The sequence below is a fragment of the Argopecten irradians genome, unplaced genomic scaffold (genome assembly GCF_041381155.1).
Source record: "Argopecten irradians isolate NY unplaced genomic scaffold, Ai_NY scaffold_0171, whole genome shotgun sequence".
NCBI classification, from domain to species: Eukaryota; Metazoa; Mollusca; class Bivalvia; order Pectinida; family Pectinidae; genus Argopecten; species Argopecten irradians.
Window position 1 is genome coordinate 31,009 of NW_027187638.1, and position 23,604 is coordinate 54,612.

Sequence of the window (23,604 nt, forward strand, 5' to 3'; positions counted from 1 at the left end):
ACCCAGACGGGCAAGCTTTTAAAACAGGCCTGCATGCCATACACAATCAAAGGCTTTCGCCGCATCCAAAAAACATGAGTACAGTTTACTATTATTTTCATCACAAAAAATAATTGCTTCGTGCAAGACATATGACGTCATCGTACTGCTGACGTTTTTTTGGAAACCGTTTTGTAAGGGATTGACATGAAATAGTTCTTCAGATATAAGTCTTTCAAGCAGAATTTTCTCGAAGACTTTAACAATAACAGGCAAAAGAGAGATAGCTCGATAGCTATTTGGGTCAGATTTGGATTGTTGTGGCCTTTATATAATGCACATATCATGCCTCTTTTTAAATCAGGAGGGACAAATAAAAATGTTTTAAAGACATTAAAAAGTTTACACAAACATTCATAAAAACAATCATTTGCAAATATCAAGTTTTCATATACAATTAAATCAGCACCAGCGGCTTTGCACCGTGGAAGACTACGGCATACAGATTTAACCTCAAGTAAGGTAAAATCGGGCAACGAAGAATTCCGTCGTGAGGCATCACCCAGGAAATCATTCAAAAATTGTTTTACTTCATTTTGAAAAGGGTCGTTATCGCTCTCTTGTGGGGTTTCGGAGTAAATTCGGGAAAAATACGCTCCCCAAAGGAGTGCCAAACCAGGCGGATCTCTTACCATTGAATTTTCGAATTCATTTCCGCCCCAGTGTTACCAGAAGAAGTTGATTGGCGTGATTTTACCCATGACCAAAAGGATTTCTGTTTCACTTCAGCAGAGTTTTCTAATTCAATATTAAGATCTCGTAAATGTGATTCAGACAATTGCCTGTGCCTCAGACGGAATCTTCGTTTAGCATCTTTTATACTGTCTAAATAAGATAGAGTAAGGATCACGAGGTCTTCCGTGGGAGATCCATAAACTACGAATTCTCCACATCTCTTTGTGTAGACTCTTGAGCTCACCTTTCCAGTAAGGTTTCAAAAATTTACAGAACTTGCGTTTTTTAACGACGTTTCAGCCGCGGACTATATAAACAGCAAGTTATGTCTTTAGTATACTCGGTAACATCATTCTCTGATGTCATATCACGATTCCTTAAGTCCGACGCGTTTATAAGATTATCAAGGGTATCGCGGTAAGTGCTAGTATGATCAATATCATCGGACGTCGTCCACTTGTATGAAAATCTAATTAATTGTTCACAAGTAGTGGGGATGTCCATGGAGAAGCACAGTTCACATACGATTGGACGATGGTTGGATACATTTAAGAAGATATGGCCAAGAATACGGCATTCTTTGACAAAATCCGTTTTAGATACTTGAATAATGATGTGGTCAATCAGAGAGGATGAACCATCTTCGGAGTGAACGTATGTAAAAAGAGGACCTTTACAAACACTAGACGTTGTCACTGAATAAAGTTGGTTACGATCCAAAATACATGGTAAGAGATGACCTCGATGGTTTTCGTAGCCAACCATCCTTGGTCCACTTAATCTAGCTTTGACATCACCAAGAATGACAACCGAACCCTCGAGTAGGAACGAAGAACATAGATCATTAAGCTTGGCGATATATTCAGAGTACAGCTCAGCTCCATAACGCGTTGTGGGAAAGTATACTTGAATGAAGAAGATAACTTCCGAGTTAAGAGTTAATTTCAAGATAGCGATTCTATCATCATCCGAGTCAACTGCAGTAACACGACTGGATAAACGTTTTCGCCAAAGCAGAGCGACACCGCCTTTACACCGCCGGTTTTGAGCCATAGGATGAAGGGAGAAGTCAGATATAAGATGGCTGTCAAAGTCTCCATGTATACTTTGAAATAAGTATCTCTGCTCCTCTAACAACCAATGTTCCGAGATTCCACAAATGTCTATGTTATGAGACGTTAGAGCATTATTGAGATGGGAAGCCGCTGACATTATACCAGTGTCATTATTCTGACAGCAGTCATCACAGTAAGAATAACTAACAGCAGGGTTTTCTTTGAGTTATTCATCTTCGTTAGCGTTTGTGAACTCCACGTTTTCACCATAGAACCGACTTTTAGGGACCCATTTTCTCACACGAATTCTAGCAGGCAAGAAATTTCCGGTTTTCGTTTTACCAATATCAGAGGACAGGAAATTGACTTGTGCAGATACAGAGTATTCTATCTTACCCTTGAGGATCCGAATAAAGGTTGCAGTGACATCACGATCGCTTAAATATGACTGAATGTCCTCAAATGTGCATGTTGCTGACATACCACATAGAAAGAGTCGGGTGGTTTTCTTTCTTACAACAGCAGTGAATCCGTTGGTCGAAAGGCCTCCAGAGAGCTTATGACTATCACTATTTCTGGATCTATGGCCTGTGGGGCTTTCCTCGGACAAGGGTTTGGTCTGCATTGGCTTCTCATGATGAATACGCTGAGGTGAAAGCTTTGAAAGGTTCTTAGCGGTGTCCTCGACTATTACAGGGGATTTTCTTAACTCACCCAGAGGATGACATTGGACCAACGATTCCATATTACAGATAGACTCTGATGGAAAAGGATACGGGTCGAAATGACTGATAACATCATGACAGTCCGAGACAGGTGAAATAGATATTCTCTCTGGCGAGTCCTTTGATGGGGTTTTTCCTTTTGGAGGACAAACGGGAGGTTGTTCAAATATTTGATTTACTGAGTCCGACACGAATTTCTTGACTCCTTTCAACTGATCACCTACCTCTTCCGTGAAACCTCTTAATTCTAAATCAACTTTATGTTGGGCAACTTCAGCAATCTCCTGGATATTCGCGTCATTGGTTTTTACCTTAGTTTTTATAGAAGATAAAGAGTCGGATACTGAGGAAGAGCACGATTTGCACGCAGTTATGTCCTTCTCAAAGCATGATAATCTGCCTTTTATGTCCTTAACGTCCGTATGCAAGGCTTTTACATTCGCGAACCGATCGTCGTTAATCCTCGATAGACCTAAGGTGTTTTCCTTCACGGCCTGGTTCATGCAAGATATATCAGCTCCAACTGACTGCCGGAATCTATCCAGTGACAGAGTTTTCGAAGCGATTAGATGAAGTCTCTCTGACAAGCCTTTCATGGTAGAGCTTATAGATGTGTTACCAGCAAATACTTTATCCATCAATTGACAAGATGACGTCACATCCTTTTTTAACTCCTCCAGCTCAGATTTGATAGATTTTTGCTCTTTGATTATCTCATTAATTTAGCTGTTCAAGCATTCCTTCGTCTCATGAGAACTTTTCCTCACATTAGCAAGTTCGAACTTCAGCATATCGATATCAATACATAACGTTGATATAGTGTTGTCATCGATCGGAAGACAGCTATCTTGTGTGAATTCTTTAGATGTGGACGCGCCTTTCTGAGAGGAGAATAGTTCATTGAGGTCACCATCAGAATCGCCTTTAAGAAATTGATGGAGAACATAACAATCTCTGGCATACTTAGATTGTGCAGAAGATTTGGTAGTACTCTTCCTTGAAACCAGGCGAGATGTTGGACAATCTTTTAAGTGTCTTGCCTTGTCGAAGAGAATTGCCCGGTACCATGGAGATTCCGAAACGTACACGTCTTTAGGTAGACCCTGAAGAGTTTGGTCAAACGATTTTAAATCATCCTCTTGAGACTGACCTATCATATCGCCCTTTCTTCCGTGTTCGCTTGATTGGAAAGGCATACTCGCGGGTGTAAGGTCCGCGTATGTCTTATCACACTCACTCTGTTCGGCCATATTTCACCGCATCACATTCATCCCCCTGAGTAAAATAACAAAAATCAAGATGATCGTGAAGGTTCTTTTCAATGAGTACCACTAATGCGAGTATTGCATATCAAAATCAGCATGGAAGTCAACATCAAATATGGTACAGATGAAAGGGAAAAGTACGGATTGTTTACTGCTTTTACGCGACTCGGTATGAAGTAATAGACCAATTCATGGGATATAAGTTATGCTCTATTAGCAGGTATCTTCGTGTAATTATGTAAGAAAATCCACACAGAAATAAAAGTTTCGGATTTTTTTGTCGAGAAGTTCAGCAACGAATAAGCTTTAATTAGATAATATTTTCCTGTAGTCTGTATCTTTGATACATTGTGGATTACAAAGTTTGTGACTGTAAAATGAAATTTTACGTAACAATTTAAGAAATCCTTGATTAAAGTATTGACGTATGTACATACCGATGATTGATCATAACAAACATGGTATTGTGTACATGTGTTGCTAACCGCATAAATTGAGATATATTTATTAGAATACCGTAAAAACGTTTCAACATGTGGTAGAAAGAATTTATTTTGATATTATAAAAGATCAAAATATTGAGATATTAAAGGTGATAAAAACAGAAGGGACATGGAAAATGAGATAATACGCTAGAAACATTTGTATGCCCTATTAAAACATATACCAGTTTGATATTTGCTTATATTTTGTCTCTTAATAGTAAAATTAATGAAATCAATCTGCACATCTTTTTGACGACAGATTTTTTTCTATGACTTACCTCCCTTGAGTTCCGATGAGTTGTGACGTCATCTGAGACAATCAACTACCGGAAGCCGGTGAGCCGATCGCGGAACTGTAAACATGCATGTGGATTTTAAGCCACATGTCTTAGTACTTACGTAAATACACAAGGAGAAAAATGTCATATTTCGACTTATTGGGTAGCGTGATTTATTCTCTACATAATGACACATTATTGACGTCATAACATATAAAATGACGTCACTACATATGAATGATGATGTCATTAATGTCGAGTACATAACGTCATTTTTCATGAATGAATAAGTAGTACTCTCCTATTCAGTCCACCCTTGAATAATACGACTGTGCATGTATGTAATTTATAGTTTACATATAAAATTAACCGGGGGTTTTGATATACATACTGGTAAATTTATGTACAAATATATACAATATAAGATCATAGTGAAAATGGGCAATTATTGCGGCCCACCTCTTTAGACCTACGTTTTGATGAAAAAAAAAATCATCCGTTACAAACATACGGAGACATGAAAAATACACGCAGTTTAAAAGAAAAAAACAATAATTTCTATTTGTATTTTTGCCCCCCATTTTCTTCGGACTGAAATATCCTAAAAATGCGCATTTTAAAGAAAAAATGGTCCTCCTGCACATTTTCAAACTTCATTTTAGGGATTCTACTCCATGTATTTCAAAAAATGTGTATATGTCTTGCCAAGACAATTAATTCATTATTACTTTCTTTGAGTTACACAACAATGTGCCGATGGTGTGAATCCGGTATGTTCAGATCGAGCAGGGTTGCATAATGATATAATACACAATTATCATTATTTAAATGGAGGTAATTTAAAATCGGAAAATTATCATGTTAATTTAAGAACGCTTTAAAATCATCAAAATACATTGTAAAACTCATCTCAGTCATTGTAAATAGTAATATTTTTTCCTTCTGGGAGACCTTCGGACCCCCAAACACCAAAATATCGCGCCTTTGCCTCTCGCAAAATCATCAAAATACATCGTGAAACTCATATCTCAACCATTTTAAATCGTAATATTTTTCCCGGGGTCTCCCCGAACCCCTAAAACACCACAATGCTCGCCAATTTGACCAATTTACGTACTCATCATTTCCTATTATATTCTATATAGTACACTTGCGTATATATATGTAGAAAACGAATTTTACCGATTTTTTTTTATCTAAACCCTTAAATCGTCTCATAATGGTCAATAGGCTATCTAATGTGTCCATATTTATATAAACTAATTAATTCTCAAATCCCTGTGGACTGTTCGTATACTTTTAAAATTTATTTAGATCGACAGGTTTGTTATTTTCAAAACTGCGCAAGATAAGATAATATAATGAAGCGGTCTTGTAAATGATTTGTGTTTTATAAGAAATATAGGATGTTGTTTTATGGCCCTGTGTTAGTTGAACTATTTAGGTGTATCTTGTCCACGAGTACATGTCATCCATAATAGGTCATTTTATCTATAGTATCTGTGTTTTGTCTTTTTTATCGGTCGTGCATGTATTTTTACTACTGTACATGTGTGGTACTAGTATTCTATTTGCGTACACGGAAAGCCCCGAAATCCGTAAAATTCATTCCAGAACTTTAAAAGAAATAAATTAGCCTAACCCTTTACTTTGCGGTTTTCTGAAGGATTAAGTTCCAAATAGGAAATAGAGGTGTGTAGTACATACATGAGGCGGGATAGGGGCACGTTTGTCGCGGTATGATAGGGTTTTAGAGAGGGTATGAAGGGTGACGGGGTCTACTTTTATAAATATGCATTATATGTATGTACATGTACAGCATGTAGTCTCATTGTTGTTTGGGTCCATTTTCTTGTAAACTTATATTTCTTCTTGTTGATATAAACTTTAAAGTCTATGTTTAGAGTTTTAATTTACAGACAAAAGTCAAGCGCCATCCCCTTAAACATGAGTTGACACACACGTAGCTTACACAATGTCAAATGGCTTTTGACTTACAAAACATACATATGTAACAATTTTATAGCCCATAATATGACGAATAGGATGAGTAAACAATCGTTTTTATTATATCAGGGTGTGTTATAGATTGTATAATTTATACGGATACATTTCCACTTATCAATATAGCAACTACACGTAGTGCGACTGTTTTATATATCTATAATCGCCAATACCGCAACACTGCCCCATTGAATTTCCCGGCTCTTGTCACAGCTGTTGGTCTCAGATGACGTCACGAATCTACGGCCACCTGGTGATATCAGGGGCGATAAGTGATGCGATCGTTCTAGACAAGAGCGTTTGTGGACTTCGTTTCAAGCACATTTTATTGAAATTACGTCAAATACAACCTGTATTTTTTGTTGGAAATCATAAAGTGCATCACAATAAACAAATATCAACACAAAAATAGCATATTTAAAATCTGTTTTTATCACCTTTAAGCAAAACAAACTAAATTTTTCAGACCGTGCGGTCGTTTTCAATTTTTAAGCGATAAACGAGTAGATACACCGATAAAGATATATAATTAGTCATGCCTTTGGTTTGATGGTTATGTAATACCTTGACCAGGATGTTGTTTACCTGTACACAACGCCATTCATCGAACTCACTTGTAATACCTGGCTGCGAGCAATTTGCTTTTCGGAGGACCCTTGTCTATTGTCTTACTGACAACCAGGTTAGGACATCCGTTAATTGGATTGTGATTTGAATTATGGAAACCTCGTACATCTATGCTCTAGGTTTTTTATTGTCACCTCCATTTTTAAAATGAAGATGTAAAAGCAAATGGAAATAAAATATCCCTGATCATACCTAGGAATATATATTACAGATATATATATCTATATGTCGTACACAGGTAAAACAATAATGGAAGTTGACTTATTCAGAAATGAAAATGGTTCTAAGAACTATTTCAACTAAAGGTTTAACCTTGAAAATTATTCCAGTCTAGTACTGTAATTACGGAATCGTGGCATATAGCAATCTTCCGTAATTTCTAAGGTATTAGTAAAAATTCTAAGCATGTATTTTCACCGTTTCGAATCTACGTGTACATGTATAGTCATACAAGAAGGGTTACAACATTACCAGACTAAATATACTTATTTAAATATCACTAAGTATATTTTTAAAAAAGGTACAAGATATCATATCTATTTATAATGCCTGTATACATATATATATATATATCATTTTTCATTTGAACACTATATGTGGTTACTTCTTGGATTATACGATAAATGTTCATATATCATTCTATTAAATCTCGGTATGATATACAAAAGGATCGACAATGAATATACTATTTTAAAGATTTAGTATAATTTTGAAATTATGAATTTAAATCTACACTTATACTGTAATTTAGAAACATATATCAGAAAAATCATTTATGTATTTCTGCTTTTTAGTAAACGTTATGGATAAAGTTTCAAAGGCAACAATATAGATATAGATATTATTTTCGGTATAAGATCGGTACTGTTACTCCAATATCACATAACTGATAACCGTCCACATTTTATTTTTATTCAAAAATTGTGCATGTTTGCATCGTTATAGCAGAAGTTTGAAATAAAAACACGGATTCTAGATATATTCATGCTAAATTTTGGGATTTTACTCGTAAAAAGATAGTGTTACATTATACTGTTTTTATTACACAGAAATTTACATAACATGCTATCTAACTCTCAGTCCAGACTGATCCGAACATCATTTTGATATCGCTATCAAATTGGACTGATTATATAATCTAAAGTTAGATATATGCTTGTTTGAATGGTTTGAAATGGTGTAAATGGAATGTTTTGAAACTGAAAAATATCTACATCATAAAGCTAGAATAACCATTTACTCGAAAAACTCAAATTGTAGATCTAACGTATATGTTTATGTGATGTACAAGACCGCGTGACCGCCTAGCACATTATCTCTTAACTGTAGTCGACACTACCCGTACATTACGACCAAAACCAACCGATAGCGGTAAAAGCTAGGCGATTCGTTGAGTGGGACCTAATTTTTCATTCATCCAAAGCAATATCCTGACGTATTATCAGAAAACAATTTGGCTGCACAAATCCTTTAATTTTACAACATGTAAACAGTATTCCGATAGCTCAAGAAATAAGGGAGATATTGCGATTTTCTCAACACCGACATGAAAATGCGTAGAAATGCGTAGTTGGGAGTTAATGGGTTAACGTAGACCGTCCATTCTGTGATGTAATGCGTTTGTAATGTTGCTACCGGTAAACATACTTATTTCTCCGTACCCCACTTCTGACACAGGGGTCTGAGCATTAGTTACAAATTATATAATCATGGACCCACCAGAGTGCCGTAAGACCATTTTCAGACGTTTAAGAGGTCTAAATCAAAACACGGTGTTAAAATCATCCTATACATGATACCTTATACGAGTAGAAAGGGCACTTTAGTGGGTCCATGATTACATAATCAGGTGACCAATTCGCAGATCCCTGTACTTCTGACATCGGTATTCGAGCAACTATTTCGTCTGGAAGCTTTAATAACCGAGTATCAAATTGACGTGTACCAATCCAAAGGTGTTAGTATTTGCAGAGATTTATATTTAATCTCTGGTATTTGGTAATATATTTATAGCTATCGATTTCTTTAGCAAGGGCTTTAATTGCTTGACCGTTTATAAAGTTCTATTTTCTTTGAACATGAAATGTGTAATTATGTGTCACGATCATACTAATTTGACATTCACTTTTGTGTAATCAGAAAAGATGTCTCAAAACAAAATTCCCACCAGTATTGTCAAATTTTAATTGCCACAGTATTTATATACGGGACACCTTCATGCGAATATTACGCAACTGTTTTTTTTTAATCGAGACTATATAAGTGATACGTCATCTACGTCCTTGTTTTAACATAGTGTTCGGAGATGGCTTTATGCTGGCATTTTAAGAGTTCCCGTTTTTATTTCAGTAATATATCAAATCAGTCTTCATTTAAAAATCGCATGGTAGTTATTTCAAGTAGCGCTGCAAATCTAAGATATAGTTTTTAAACTATAAAATACGTTTTTAGCTGTATTCGTATTCACTGAGAGTTATATATCACACTTGCTCTGGTTTTACAAAGCGTATATTGTATAGGTTATTCTCGGTACTTTTATTATATATCTACCTTGCATTTGGCACATACATTGTATACTTTATTATAGTTTTAATTAAAATTTATCTGTAATCGAAAATATTAAGGTAAATTTTGTATTGAATACAAAACAAAAACAAAAAACGAACTATGTTTTAATGCATTGCTTTTGTCAAATATTAACTTACGATGTAATTTGACCTTTCAGTATTATAGACGAAAAACCAAAAAGACCACAGGTGATACTGTTCCAATCTTAGACTGTGTATAGGTTGTAAATGTTTCTTCTGTATTTCATGGCCTTTCCGAGTTCATCACTGTCGTTACTAGCAGTATGAAAACTAAACCGGGTACTAACTTGAAAAAACGCATTCTTAAAAAAAATATTATCAATGATAATTCAATATAATAGCATGCGTTAATTTGTATTTATTTATGTTAGCACTCAACTGGTCATTGTCAATTCCGTACATTGGCCGAGTCACTACTGTGCACTACAACCAAGGGATTAGCTTACGTGTCAATTCAATTCATTTACACATTACATCATGTAAAATATACAATTGATTATAACAAAAGAGATGGAGAGTTATTTATATACATGTAATAGATATTAAATTTCCAGCCAAATGTCTCAACTTTTGAACTTTTCTGACATTTTCTTAAAAGCAAAATGCATAAATTTACCAGTATTTTGTAATTCTTTAACGTTGTTAACGCTTAATAATTTAACTAATTTAAAAACACTTGGTCTTCTGTAATAATATTTCTTAATATACTTTTGGCGTAAATCAACATAAATGGACATTGTAATAGAAAGTGATATTCATCTTCAAGTTCATTTAAATCACAACATGTACACAATCTATTCTCTCGTGGGATATTTTATTTTCTACCCTTTTTAATATTCAGATAGTGTGCCGAAATTCTTATTTTGGTTAAACATTTTTATATACAGTGTCAATAGGCTTTCTTAAATAAAATTGTTATCAAAAATTATCATTTGAATGTTACAGGATACCTCGTGTTGTATTACTTATACTGTTGATAACCTCTTTCTATATACCTCATTAATTCTATTCTCAATAATAGTAAATGTATAACAGTCAACGTATCTATCATTCCAGAGGTATGCTAATCCGGGTTTTGCTAGTTCATTTTTAATGTTGATTGACCAATCATCATTAGTTTCAATTCTATAATCTAAACATTCTTTTTAAATACAGTTAGAAGTACCTTTTAGTTTTATCCAATACTTCAAAATTTTAATTTTTCTGGTTATATACAAAGGCAACCTTCCTAGTTCTAAATAGACAAAATCATTACAAGTTGTTTTATTTACTCCAAGAACGTTTTTGCAAAAGTTAGTGTGCACCTTTTCTACATCAGGAGCTTTATGATGTCCCAAAATTTCACTTGCATATCCCAGTATACTATTAATATATGTATCAAAAATAGAACACTGAGTCGAAATATCAAATGCATGATTTTTCAACTTACTACGTATGGAAAAAATAAGCTTTTCTTCCTTGATTTGCAACATGAATTTGCGTTTTCTTAAATTTACCATTGTAATTAATTAACATACCAAGATAATTGAATTCGTCGACTACATCAATGTTAACATTATTGTAAGTCCAATATTCATTTTCCCTCTGTCTACCCCCGTTTCTGAAAATCATTATTTTTGTCTTATCAACATTAAGAGTCAATTTACAATCGTTATTATATTTATATAACGTATCAATCATTTCTTGCAGAGATTTGTGCGATTCAGCGAGTGGAACTGTATCATCTGCATACATAATCAAAAACAAGTTAATCAAACCAATTTCTACTGATGGACAGTTCTCTCTAATAAAACACATTTCACAATCATTGACATATAAACTGTACAAAATCGGTGACAATATTTCGCCTTGGAATAGACCGATCGTGTTTCTGTAATATTCAGACAAAAATCCATTATATTTGATACAAGATTTTACATTTTGGTAAAGTGATTGAATGATTTTAAGCATGTTTCCATCGATTCCCTGATTTATAAGTTTAGTCCATAAAATACTTCTATCAATTAGATCAAATGCTTTCTTATAATCTATAAAGCAGCAATATACTCTTTTTTACTTTTTAAAGTTTTGTTTATCAATGTTTGCAAAACAAAAATTCCATCAATTGTAGAACATCCAGGCTTAGAACCAAATTGGGCATCTGTTATTACATTATACTTCGGATCCCATTTCATCAGTCTTTTGTTAAGTATCGATGTGAATAATTTACCCATACAACTAACTAATGTCAGCCCCCTATAATTATTTGGGTCATTGATATCACCTTTTTTGTAAATTGGTACTACACAACCTTTTGACCATGACTCTGGAAAAAACCCAGACTTGAATATATTATTGAAAACATTAGTAATACACAGAAGTAGTTCATTCAAACAGTCTATAAAACCTCATTCAAAATGTTATCTTCGCTACAGGTTTTGCCCCTTTTCAGATTTTGTACGGCAGCTAACACTTCATCGGTGCTTATCTGCATGTCTAACTCTTCAAAAATAGGCTCTCCGTTACTCAAATGTAGGCATTGTCAAACTCCTTATTATTCAAGTTTTTGAAGTGGGTATACAAATCATCAATCTTTAAATCCGACGGCGATACTTTAGCTTTTTGTGTCGAGAAATATGTAATGATTTGTTTCGGGTTATTTTTTTCGAATCAGATCTAACATATCCCTTCATGTATCTTGTATTGTCTTTTCAATTTATTTTCATATCTTTTGTATTCTGTTTTTTTGTCAATAAGTATATAATGATTAACTTCTGACTTAACTTTATTAAAATTTGTCAATGCCTTTTTATAGTCAGCATACTTTTTCTTACATTCATTTGTAAACCATGGTTTATCATCACACCTTTGAGCTCTAATTGGCTCAGACACATTACACTTCGAATACGCTTTACGAACTTCACAATAAGGTAAAACACAAGCATCAATAATTTGACAAAAATCATCAATTACACCATTTACATCTATTTGGGAACTAACTATTCTGTTTCTTATATTCATCAAATTACTTGAATTATCACTCAGGCTTTTTCGAATGATGTTAATATTTTCATTTTTCCATTTAACAGACTCACACTCAGCTCTTTCCTTACTTCTAGATCGTGTATTTGTAGACAAAGCTTCATGTTTATAATACAATCGTATTCTAAAAGTGATAGGTGCATAATCTGAAATCGTTAAAAAATTTCCAGACTTGAACATGCTAATATAATTAAAGTTTTCAATAGATGTCAATAAATAATCAATAGTACTTTTTTCATTTTTACTGTAGAAAGTGAAACTTCCATCTCTGTCACCTTCGTGACAATATGTAAACCACTAGCTTTACATAACGATGAAAGTCTTCTACCAAATGAGTTCACATATTCATCCATATTACTTCTAATCTCTAAGTTTACATCGCTGTTGTAGTTAAAACTTTCTAATTTATCTAGTAGATCATTATTTGGTATGCCATTCTCAATAAAATCATGTTTCCTCTAAACTCTGAAACAAGTCAGTATTATTAGATGTATAAAAATACACTATTTTCCTTGAAAAAGTAATAAAAACTGAAATGAATTGTACAATTTTGTTTGGTGTATTTCAGAACTATTATTGAATCGTTTGTGTTATGTACAACTCTAATGTTATTATCTAAATTATGTTTGTAAAAAATAACTATGCCCCCTCCCCTTCCGCTTTTCCTAGGAAATGCGTAACTAGAGTAACCAGGACATTCATGGTTCCGAGAATCTCCCGTTAAGCCACGCCCCCTTAGGAACGGTTGCTCCGCATCACATTAATAACAAAGATGGCGACTGCTGTAGCAAATACCGACTCACTTCGTAATATATATAATAAAATGATTTTTTCTCGTTTTTGTCAGTAGTGGGATGTATCCTTTGTTGGTTCCATGGCTCTTGAGGTTCATGTAGTTATTGTGTTGATGTAGAGTTGAATGATGAAAGACTCCAGTATGTAGTCGACGTTTTATTCTGCTGTATTTACATCAAATATACATATGGTGAAAAGGAGTACAATTTAGATTGCCAGGCATTATGGACCCAATGGGCCCACAAACACAAGTGTGCGTCCCCGTCTGTATGTCTATCTGTATCACTGGCCAGCCAAATATATACACTGATCAGATATATTGCCTACGTGTACAAATGACATGTTACTCATGTTATTACACCATAAAATTATATAACAACAAGGAACGTTTCTATACACCAGACTGTTACGTCGCTGACAAGTAGACATTTGCCCTGGAGACATAACACGAGTATGTCTCAAATACCGTACATTAAGTCTTGAAGATTTTAATAAATAATAATTAAAGATTCCTAAAATAATACTAATTATACCATATATCCCAGCCAATATTCCAGTGACGTATTTACCTAACCACGCAGATTTATCTGAGAAAACTCAACAGAAGTGGTTGATTTTTACACTCAGGGTTACATACACGACATTACCGTGAACTCTATCGTTAAGGAGGACACCGTCCGAGTAAATGTGAGATGCTGCCCCATCGCCTACACATAGAAATCAGTTTAAACGATGAGAAGCTGACGGAATCACATTGTAGCTGTATAGCTGGGTAAGCATTTGTGTTTCAGAAGTAGCATTACATATGTCTATTGCCGAATTGACCAATAAAAAGTACCGAGTTGACCACAATTTACAGCGCAATATCCGTACAGTGATCAGCTGATCGATCTCTGGACAAATGACAATGTGATAAATCTACAATCTGATTAAGATAAAATTAAATTTCATGGGACTCTCTTAAGAATTTGGTTAATTATAACTGTGTTATACTATTTGACAGGAGTTATAAAATACTTCCATTGATCACAAACACATAATCAACATGTTTAGGACACCACTTTTTATTTGATATTTCATTATTTGATAAAAGAGTATTTCAAGAACAAATTATTTCATTGCTTCTTAAAATACATCATACAAAATACATACACTCACACACATACATGATTTCAAGTTTTATTATTTTTAATACACTGACAACATTGTTTTTGTTTTCTATCACTTCTATCACTAATGAGTGGTAATGACTGGGTAATATACTCATAAAAAAAAACACACACATAGTAAACTCAGCCATTTCAGTGCATTAACTCTATTTGTATTATACCTAGCCTGGCTCATACATATGTATATTACTGATAACCTGGTACTTTTAGGAAATGGATGTCATAATGTCCAGGTAAAATGAAAAGTGAAAATAACTATGAAGATCTATAGTTAATTTACTTCATATCATGTAGATTTTCAGACAAATGGAGATATTTAAATGGGAATACAGTACATACATTTACATGTGGATTATGTTGAATGTAATAATTATATTAAGCAGGGTTTTAATAATTTACGTGTTTTGCTTCTGAATGAAATTACCATCAATGCCAACAAATTGAATGTGGCCACATAAAAGACATTTTCCATAGAATATTGATTATTCCTGCCCACCTCTCCTTCACATCCATGTAGCCCACCCCACCCCACCCCTAGATGTATCTACAGCTGTACAGCCAATTATTGACAAAGGCTATTTTGGAAACTTGATTCATGGGACAAATATATGGACAGTAGTTTATGAAAATCATTTTTTACTATACACCTTTCCTCAATATCATAAATCAGAAGTGTATGTTAATTAAATGTGGTACAATTTATTTCATTATCAATTTGATAGGATGGATGGACATTGTTCACACATTGTTGGACTACTCAAATCACTCCAAGGATTGAAGCTTCACAATTACACCAGTGTTCCTCAACATCAGAGTTGTACAAGTGTCCCCCAACAATGGAATGTACCTAGAGGACCAAAGATCAAGCCGGTACCTATCAACCATGTTGGCGTGGCACGTCCATTGGAGAGTAGACAGAGAAAACCTATAATCTGTCATCTAGATGAAAACTACCCGTAAGTTCAAACAAAACATCAATCAGTATTTACACTACAGTCTAATACATTTAGTATGGTTTGATCAATTTAACATCCTATATGTATAATGTATTAAAAGCCTGTCATTTAAGGATGTGTCAGGTTTATATGGTGAAGGAAAGCCAGAGTACCCAAAGAAAAAACAACAACCAGCAGATAATTTGAACTCGCGACCCAGAGGCGGAGGGCTTAACCAGCCACCTCACCCTGTACCCTATATCCTGTACCCTGTACCCTGTATCCTGTACGTACCCCGTAACCTGTACCCCTACATGAGATGCTATTACGGCCTATCGGCTTGCGCATGCGCGGGTTATGACGCCTTAGATGTTCGCGAGAATTACAAAAGTTTATAAAGGAATCATTTTAATGAACTCTAATTGCTCGATTTTGCACCATGCACACATTTTTAGGAATCCAAATCATCACATCCAATACCCATACACTATAACCTTAAAGACATATATAATTTGAATATATAATATAATAAAATGTTTAATCTAATACACTGTACAATTTTTATTGTATATGATTCAGCGGGTATTTTTGTCCTCGTCAAATACAGCTGTTCAAACAGATTCCGATCTTGCAGTAAAGTTTTTTTTAACAAGAGGCCCATAGACATTAGCTGGAATTTGAGATGATTTAAGTTTCCCCTGGGGGTCACTCATGGCCGATATACATATAATGTCAAGCTGCGATTACATACCGATAATTTCAATCAAATATTCACTTTATACAGTAAAAACAAATTAAAAAGCGTATATGTATTTTACCTATCCTTTAAAAATAGTTAACTTTTCATTTGGAGTTTTTATTTAATAGACCGTTTAAAAGGCAATACGAGTGTGTAGGTCCAGAAAAGATTCCGATATTAACCAAATTAGCTGTGTATATTGATAAAGAAACACAAAGCTTACTAAAGACAGACATTTCTTGTAATAACTTGAATTAATCGGTAATTTTAAACTAATCACAAAATCAAATGTCTTGATATAGTATGCAAAACAAACAGCAGGGGCGTAGGAAGCAGGTCTCCATAACCGCTGGTAGCATAGGATACGGGGTACAGGGTACGCAAGTATGACTCGGAATAACTTTACCGACTGACATTGTTATGAAACTAATAAAAGTACATGTTTGTGTACAGTTCCTAGTCAAATGAAATTTTACCAAATTTGACATACTAATGGGAAATGTTCTACTTTTTCTGCTCATGATATTTGCATAGTTTCTTGTAACTGATTCTTTTCAGAAAAACAATGTTTTATGTTTAGCATAACAAGGAAAGGAATGTTTCACCTTTGAGCTGTGCACAAAAATAATCATACCTAAAAAATTAAACATTGGAAAACTATGCAAATGTAATGAGCTGAACATATAGATGAATTTGGTAAAAATCCACTAATAAAGAGATAAGAAAAATTCAAAGATAAAATGAAAATAAAACAAATATAGCGGAAAATTTTACAATGCAGAAAGACTTTTGACCCGAAACTGTTGATATAGCGTTTAAGTTCATGTACTATATGTCTATTAGATATTTTAACAGGAGTTTTTAAATTGAATGAAATTAAAAAAAAATGTATCGTCTCAAATGACATTTTATTCCAAACAGAAAACCAAACAACATTTATTCTTCGTCACGTCAACTGCACATGTATACATATGTCTTACATGTACTCTACGAAAATACCTTGAACATACCATATTCGCACATTTGTATGACTCTAAAATGTATAAGCAAATCAGACGGTCAGCCACCGAAATATATCATTTAAGGAATGATTTTTATTGTTTGTTGTTTACTGGTGTGTAAACTGCATTTTTTTGTACAGATATTTTAAATGACGCGCATGTTGAAATATCTGTACAAAAAATGCAGTTTACACACCAGTAAACAACAAACAATAAAAATCATTCCTTATATTTACATTTCGACCTACCATTTCATTAAAAATTAAGTGTTCAAATAAAATAAAACTCTGTTTTTCAATGTTATACGATTGTTGGATCAGCCGGTCAATTGATTGAATCCCGGAACAGCTGGCTTCAATTTGGCGGGAAATGTTGTCAAATTCAGAGAGTACACAAAATATAGTTCCACATTAACTTTATCTTTTTTCATCCCATTTATACAATATTTGTTAAATATTTTATTTGCTGATATATAATTAAATATTTACGTTACATTGATATTTGATTATATTGAAGATTTGTCATACAGATACAATAGGCCTAATCGGATGCGAATTCACACTACTTGCGGAAGTCAGTGTTCCGGTGTGTGTATTCTTGCGCGACAACCACTGCGTTTACGCAAGTGTAAACGATTTCTCAGTTGGTAAGGTTATATAGCAAAGAGAAAACGGAAATGTAAAATATTTCGGTATAAATAAATGATATAGCGGCCGATCATATTCGGTGTCTAGACGGACAATCGACGGGTTGTACAGCGATACGGTATAAGCACAGGCGTTTGGCTCTATAAATATTTCTATCTACATCTCTTTATATAGATATGCAAGGTAATACTGTGTCACAGTATTACATATATATATATATATATAATAGAGAGAAACATGTCTATGGAACCAAACGCCTGTGGTGCAAGTTACTCTGTATGTCCCGGGTACTATATATAACCGCAACGTGTAGCAAGCCAAGGGTACCCAAAACATATCGTAATGATTGGCTAGCGAGGTAGGTGTAATCGATTACTTCACTTTCATATATTTCTTCATTGCAAGATAAGGAATTTGAACAAATTGCATACATTTTCCCGGTGCAGACTTTGTGCATTCCTTTTTCAGAAAGATGAATAAGGCGGACGAGTCTTATACATGTATAAATGTGTAATTTGTTCACATTAATCAGAGACAAATCTGAACAGTATTGCCAGCCGCGCGAGTACACCAAAAGCCCGCGAAAAAAATATCCTACGCAATGACAATCGTTGATTTGTTAGTTACTTATTTTTGCTGATGTCGATATTTATTGACGTACGTTTGATATGTCAGTAAATTGTAACATTCAAGTGAACTGGAGAGCTATTTGTCTAAGCATACATTTGTATTTAATATAAAACATGTTTTGTGCCTGTGCCTCTCTCAACAGAATGTCTCCGGTAATCAATGTTCTCGTATGTTTATGATATTGATATATTGCGTTAATTCCTGTACATTTTATGTTGCTTTTCTTTCTAATTCTTAAGCATAAAACCCTTAAAATTAAATTATACAACGTAAACTTTATATTCTAAATTTCGCCTTTTTTCCGTCGTTCTTCAGCCGTCCGTAAACATTCTTTTTGCCGCTACATGTAATCCTAGGAAAGTATTTGAGGTGATCTCTTTTCATTTATATGTCCCGCTTCCTACGTACACGTATATTGTAACTTAGGACTAATCCGAAAACAACATGGCTGACAGCCACCAATGTACATGCATTTGGAATTTTAAGTATTTTCCTGCTGCGTTTATAGACTCCATAAGCTCAATTTCGGCTGAAACGTCTTTTCACTTGGTCAATTTTGCAATACACCTGATTTTATTTATTCATGGATTCTAAACAAGTTGCCAAACTTCAAGAAAATTGTCTACTCTTACAGATCATACATCAGCAATTTTAGCCATAGTATAATTTTTATTTAGAAAATCGTGTCCTAAGTTTTTTTACGCTATTTGTAAAAAAAGAAAGTTTCATGGAGTTTTAAACGGTGCAAAAATGATATTTTGAAAATGAAACATCGGAAATAGTATGATCTGAGAGAGCAGACAATTTCGCATAGTTCTACCAAATTTGCTAAAAATCCGTCGATAAATAAAGCTATTGTTCTCAGGTGAAAAAAAAGTCGAAACCTTGAAGCAAACAATCACGTCGCCATTATTCCGTCGAGCCGATCTTCTGGGGCGCGAAAATGACGTTGCAGAATAGTTAGATGACATCATCACTATTGTTAAACTGTCGAATTTCAGAGAGCCTACAAATAGGCCCTCTGGCACTCAACGGTAGTATCATAGAGCCTACATATAGGCTCTGTGGCACTCTAGGGGTTAACCATTTCGCTGCCATAGGAATTTCTCTGATTTTCTGAATTGCCACGATTTCTGCTGGCATTTCAAACCTCCCATTATGACGTCATTTATCTATGACGTCAACAGTTTTGCATACACCTATCATCTCACAACGATCTCGGCGTCAAGACGGTATCTGCGTCAATTAAAACGATTGAATAAAGACACGTCACGCATTTCACATGACTTGTCATAACTCTATGGAAAGCTGAGATAATTACCTAGTAGCTCAGCTTATTGGTAAATAACGTGTTCGCAGTGAAAAAGTTTGCGCTGCCATCAAACTTACGGATGCACTAGAAATTGTTAATATTCATCGATTTTTTTCCGCGAAGTGCAAATTTTATTTGATATTGAACGATAATACAACATGCGTTTAGTATTTAAATAGGTATACATTCACTTGACAAGAAATCGTTTGTTCTCTGTATCACTTTCACAATTTCTTGTCACTACAAGGCGACAAAATCGCACGCCAATGTTACAGAAATAATATGTCCCATTTTGTTGCCACAGTGTGTCGCGTTGTCGCTCTGCTTGGCGACATGGCTAACCCTACCAATAACAACACTTGGTTGGAAGCAACTTAAAGGCCCACTACCTTTCCGAAATGGTTTTTGATTTTTAAAATGGGAATGTAAAACAAGATTAATAAATTTGTAGAGTGGCAAAAGTTATTAACTTAACGTTAATACTACACTTATTATCACCCTCTAAACAATTTAATTAAAATAAATAAAATGTTAATTTTTCATAACGCGGGTCGTCTTATGTTTCTCGCCGTCGTCCTAAATACCACGCGGTAGTTGACTATCACTGCGGCAGACGGTAAAACAGCGAAATGACTCTCCATTGTTATCGTATATTACGCAGGAAATCTTGCATATATTTGGTGTTGTAACCTCATCTTAGGCCATCGGTATATATTTTCTGGGGTAATTAATGTTTTTAAGAATTCTTTATATTTTGCTCCGGAAAGGTAGTGGGCCTTTAAAGGCCCGCTACCTTTCTGAAACAGCTTTTTTTTTTTCAAAATCGGAATGCAAAACAATTTTGAATATTTTGTAGAGTCGCAAAAGTTATTAGCTTACAGTTAGTAATTCACTTATAATCACATTTCAAGCAATTTTATTATAGATAAATCAAATGTGAATGTTCATAACGCGGGTCGTCTTATGTTTCCCGCCGTCGTCCTAATTAACGCGCGTTAGTTGACTATTACTGCGCCAGACGACAAAACAGCGAAATTAATCTTCACTGTTAACATGGATTACACAAATGATTTCACATCTGTTTGGTGTTGTAACCTCATCTTAGGTCATCGATATAATCCTTATTATGTTAAAAAAATCCCAGTTCAATAAAGAGAAAAAAATACAAAATTTATATTCAGAAATTGAACACGGTAAACCGAAAATGTTTCAAAATTCGAATTCGAAATGGGATCACCAATAAAAAATAACAAAATAACTAACCCTCTTTCATCCCCCCCTCCAATCCCCCCCCCCCCCCACACACACACACACAACTCAACTATCAAGCACATCCCTTATTTGTATGTATACAATGTATTTAGGTTTAATAATCAACATTTCATCACACTCTTGATTTGCTGTAGCAACACATTAAAATTAAAATCGAAATCTTGGTTACCAGTATTTCTGCCTAAAATAACTTCGCTAGGTACGTACATCTGTATATACACGGGACCACTTGAAGGTGACCTACGAATATCATATATTCACCATGTCTGTACTCTTTATTTCTTTCCAACAAAATGGATGTTGCCAAATTAGTAATTCTATTACATATATGTCCATATACGATGTCATAGATATAACATGGAGATCAGTCGAACAATAAGGGAGCTATATAACTAAAACTCAGGGCCCAGTTTCATGAACATTCCTTAAATTTAAGGAATCCATTAACTTAAAATTCTCCATAGGAAAGCATTACGTATTTTAAGGAAGACTCCTTTACTTAAGATTTTCTCCTTAACTTTTGTAATGCTTACCTATGGAGAATTTTAAGTTAAGGAATACCTTAGACTGCCACAGGGCCGAATTGGGCCGATCTGATTTTTACGTTGACTGCCACAGGGCCCATCTGGGCCGATCTGCTTTTTAACGAATTTTGACGTCACGTTTTGCATTGTTAACGACGTCATCAATGTATGTGTGCTGTCCCTGCACCGACATGAGAAATACTGGAAAATTGCATATATGATGACACAGATTTAGAGTTACTTTACTCCGAAACCGTTCAACTTATTTCCACGAAGCTTTGTGTATACGTTAGGCTTGTGTCATAGTTGTATCTTTTGCTATCCAGAACCTTCTATTTTTTATCTGTTACTAAGAAAAAACAAAAATAACAAATAACAGTTTATTTGTAACTCCAAAACGGTTCAACTTAGATGCACGAACATGTTTATATACCGTGTATAGTTAAATTTCGCGGGTGCATGTAAAGTTTCACGGTTTACTGTTTGGAACATACATTTGTATTTACGGGGACTTATCTTACCCTTTGCGAATCATATATATGTACCCCTGAAAACGTGATTCATAAGACATGCTATAATATGTGAAACCATGATTATGATATTTTTTTCGAAGTAAATAAATATCGCGCGAATTTGATTGGGTCCGCGAATTTAGCGAAATTAAAACCTCCCGTGAATATAACAACTACATTTACTTATACATTAGATTAGACTAATGCTAAAGTTTTTCTTTTTGCTATTAAACATTTCCATAGATAATGTTTATATAACATCGAAAACATTCAAAACGCTAAATTACAGATTATCCTTTTCTGAGTTTTTATTTATAGCTCCCTTAATTGTTCGACTGATCTCCATGTTAAAGCTATGAAATCTTATATCGACATATTCCTACATGTATGTAATAGCATAACTAATTTGGCAACATCCATTTTGTTGGAAAGAAATAAAGATTAAAGACAAAGTTAAGCATTAGTTTTAAGCAAATCACTAGATATGATATTCGCAGGTCACCTTCTAGTGGTCCCGTGTATGCATCATGAAGAATTTTATGATATAAGTGCTACATTATGTATTTTTTGAACATTGGTTAAAATTCTAATTCAGTATTATTTAATTTGATTTTCACAAACTTTCGTAACTTTATTTTCTTCTTGTGACATGATATTTAAAGCTACAATTTGTACATGTATCTATTCACTCTGTTTCAGTTAATTACTCTATATATAACATATGGTTTATTGTAATTTATTCATTGTGTTTTTATAACTCATCTACCCTTTGAAGTTAATTATCCAAACTGGTCTTACTAGTACTATGACACTTACGACTCAGACAATATATAAGCTAATTGTCTTACCTGTCCGAGTACCGACCAGCCATAATAGAGTCATATACATGCCAGGTATCGCCCATTGTATCAATTGTACATTTAAAGCTATGTCTCATATTTTGTAATCAGTTAGGATCTACAGCTCGGTCCACTGGAAGACCATAAAGGCCTAATTTTGACAAAAATGCCCTAATTTTCAAAACAGGCGTCAACAGTCTTAAAAGACGGTATCTGCGTCAATTAAAACGATTGAATAAAGACAAGTCCCGTCCCGCATTCCACATGACATTTCATACCTCTATGGAAAGCTGACACAATTATCTAATAGCTCAGCTTATTGGAAAATAATGTATTCGTAGTGAAAACGTTTGCGCTTCCATCAAACTTACCCATGTCACAAAAGTTTTTTTTCCGCGCAGTGGAAATTTGACATTGAACGATAATACATATGTCTTTAAATAGTTTTAAATTCACTTAACAAGAAA

The 23,604-nt window shown here is 34.3% G+C and overlaps 1 protein-coding gene across 1 annotated transcript; it reads right to left on the minus strand.

Annotated features, from left to right (window-relative positions):
- Positions 1–999: 999 nt before the first annotated feature.
- Positions 1,000–1,926, minus strand: LOC138311975 (uncharacterized). The gene has a single exon (XM_069253086.1). The coding sequence runs from the start codon at positions 1,924–1,926 to the stop codon at positions 1,000–1,002; it is 927 nt and encodes a 308-aa protein (XP_069109187.1).
- Positions 1,927–23,604: the final 21,678 nt, after the last annotated feature.

Excerpts from the sequence above, each read along its gene's own strand:
- LOC138311975 (XM_069253086.1), bottom strand. The coding sequence starts at position 1,926 with ATGTCAGCGGCTTCCCATCTCAATAATGCTCTAACGTCTCATAACATA.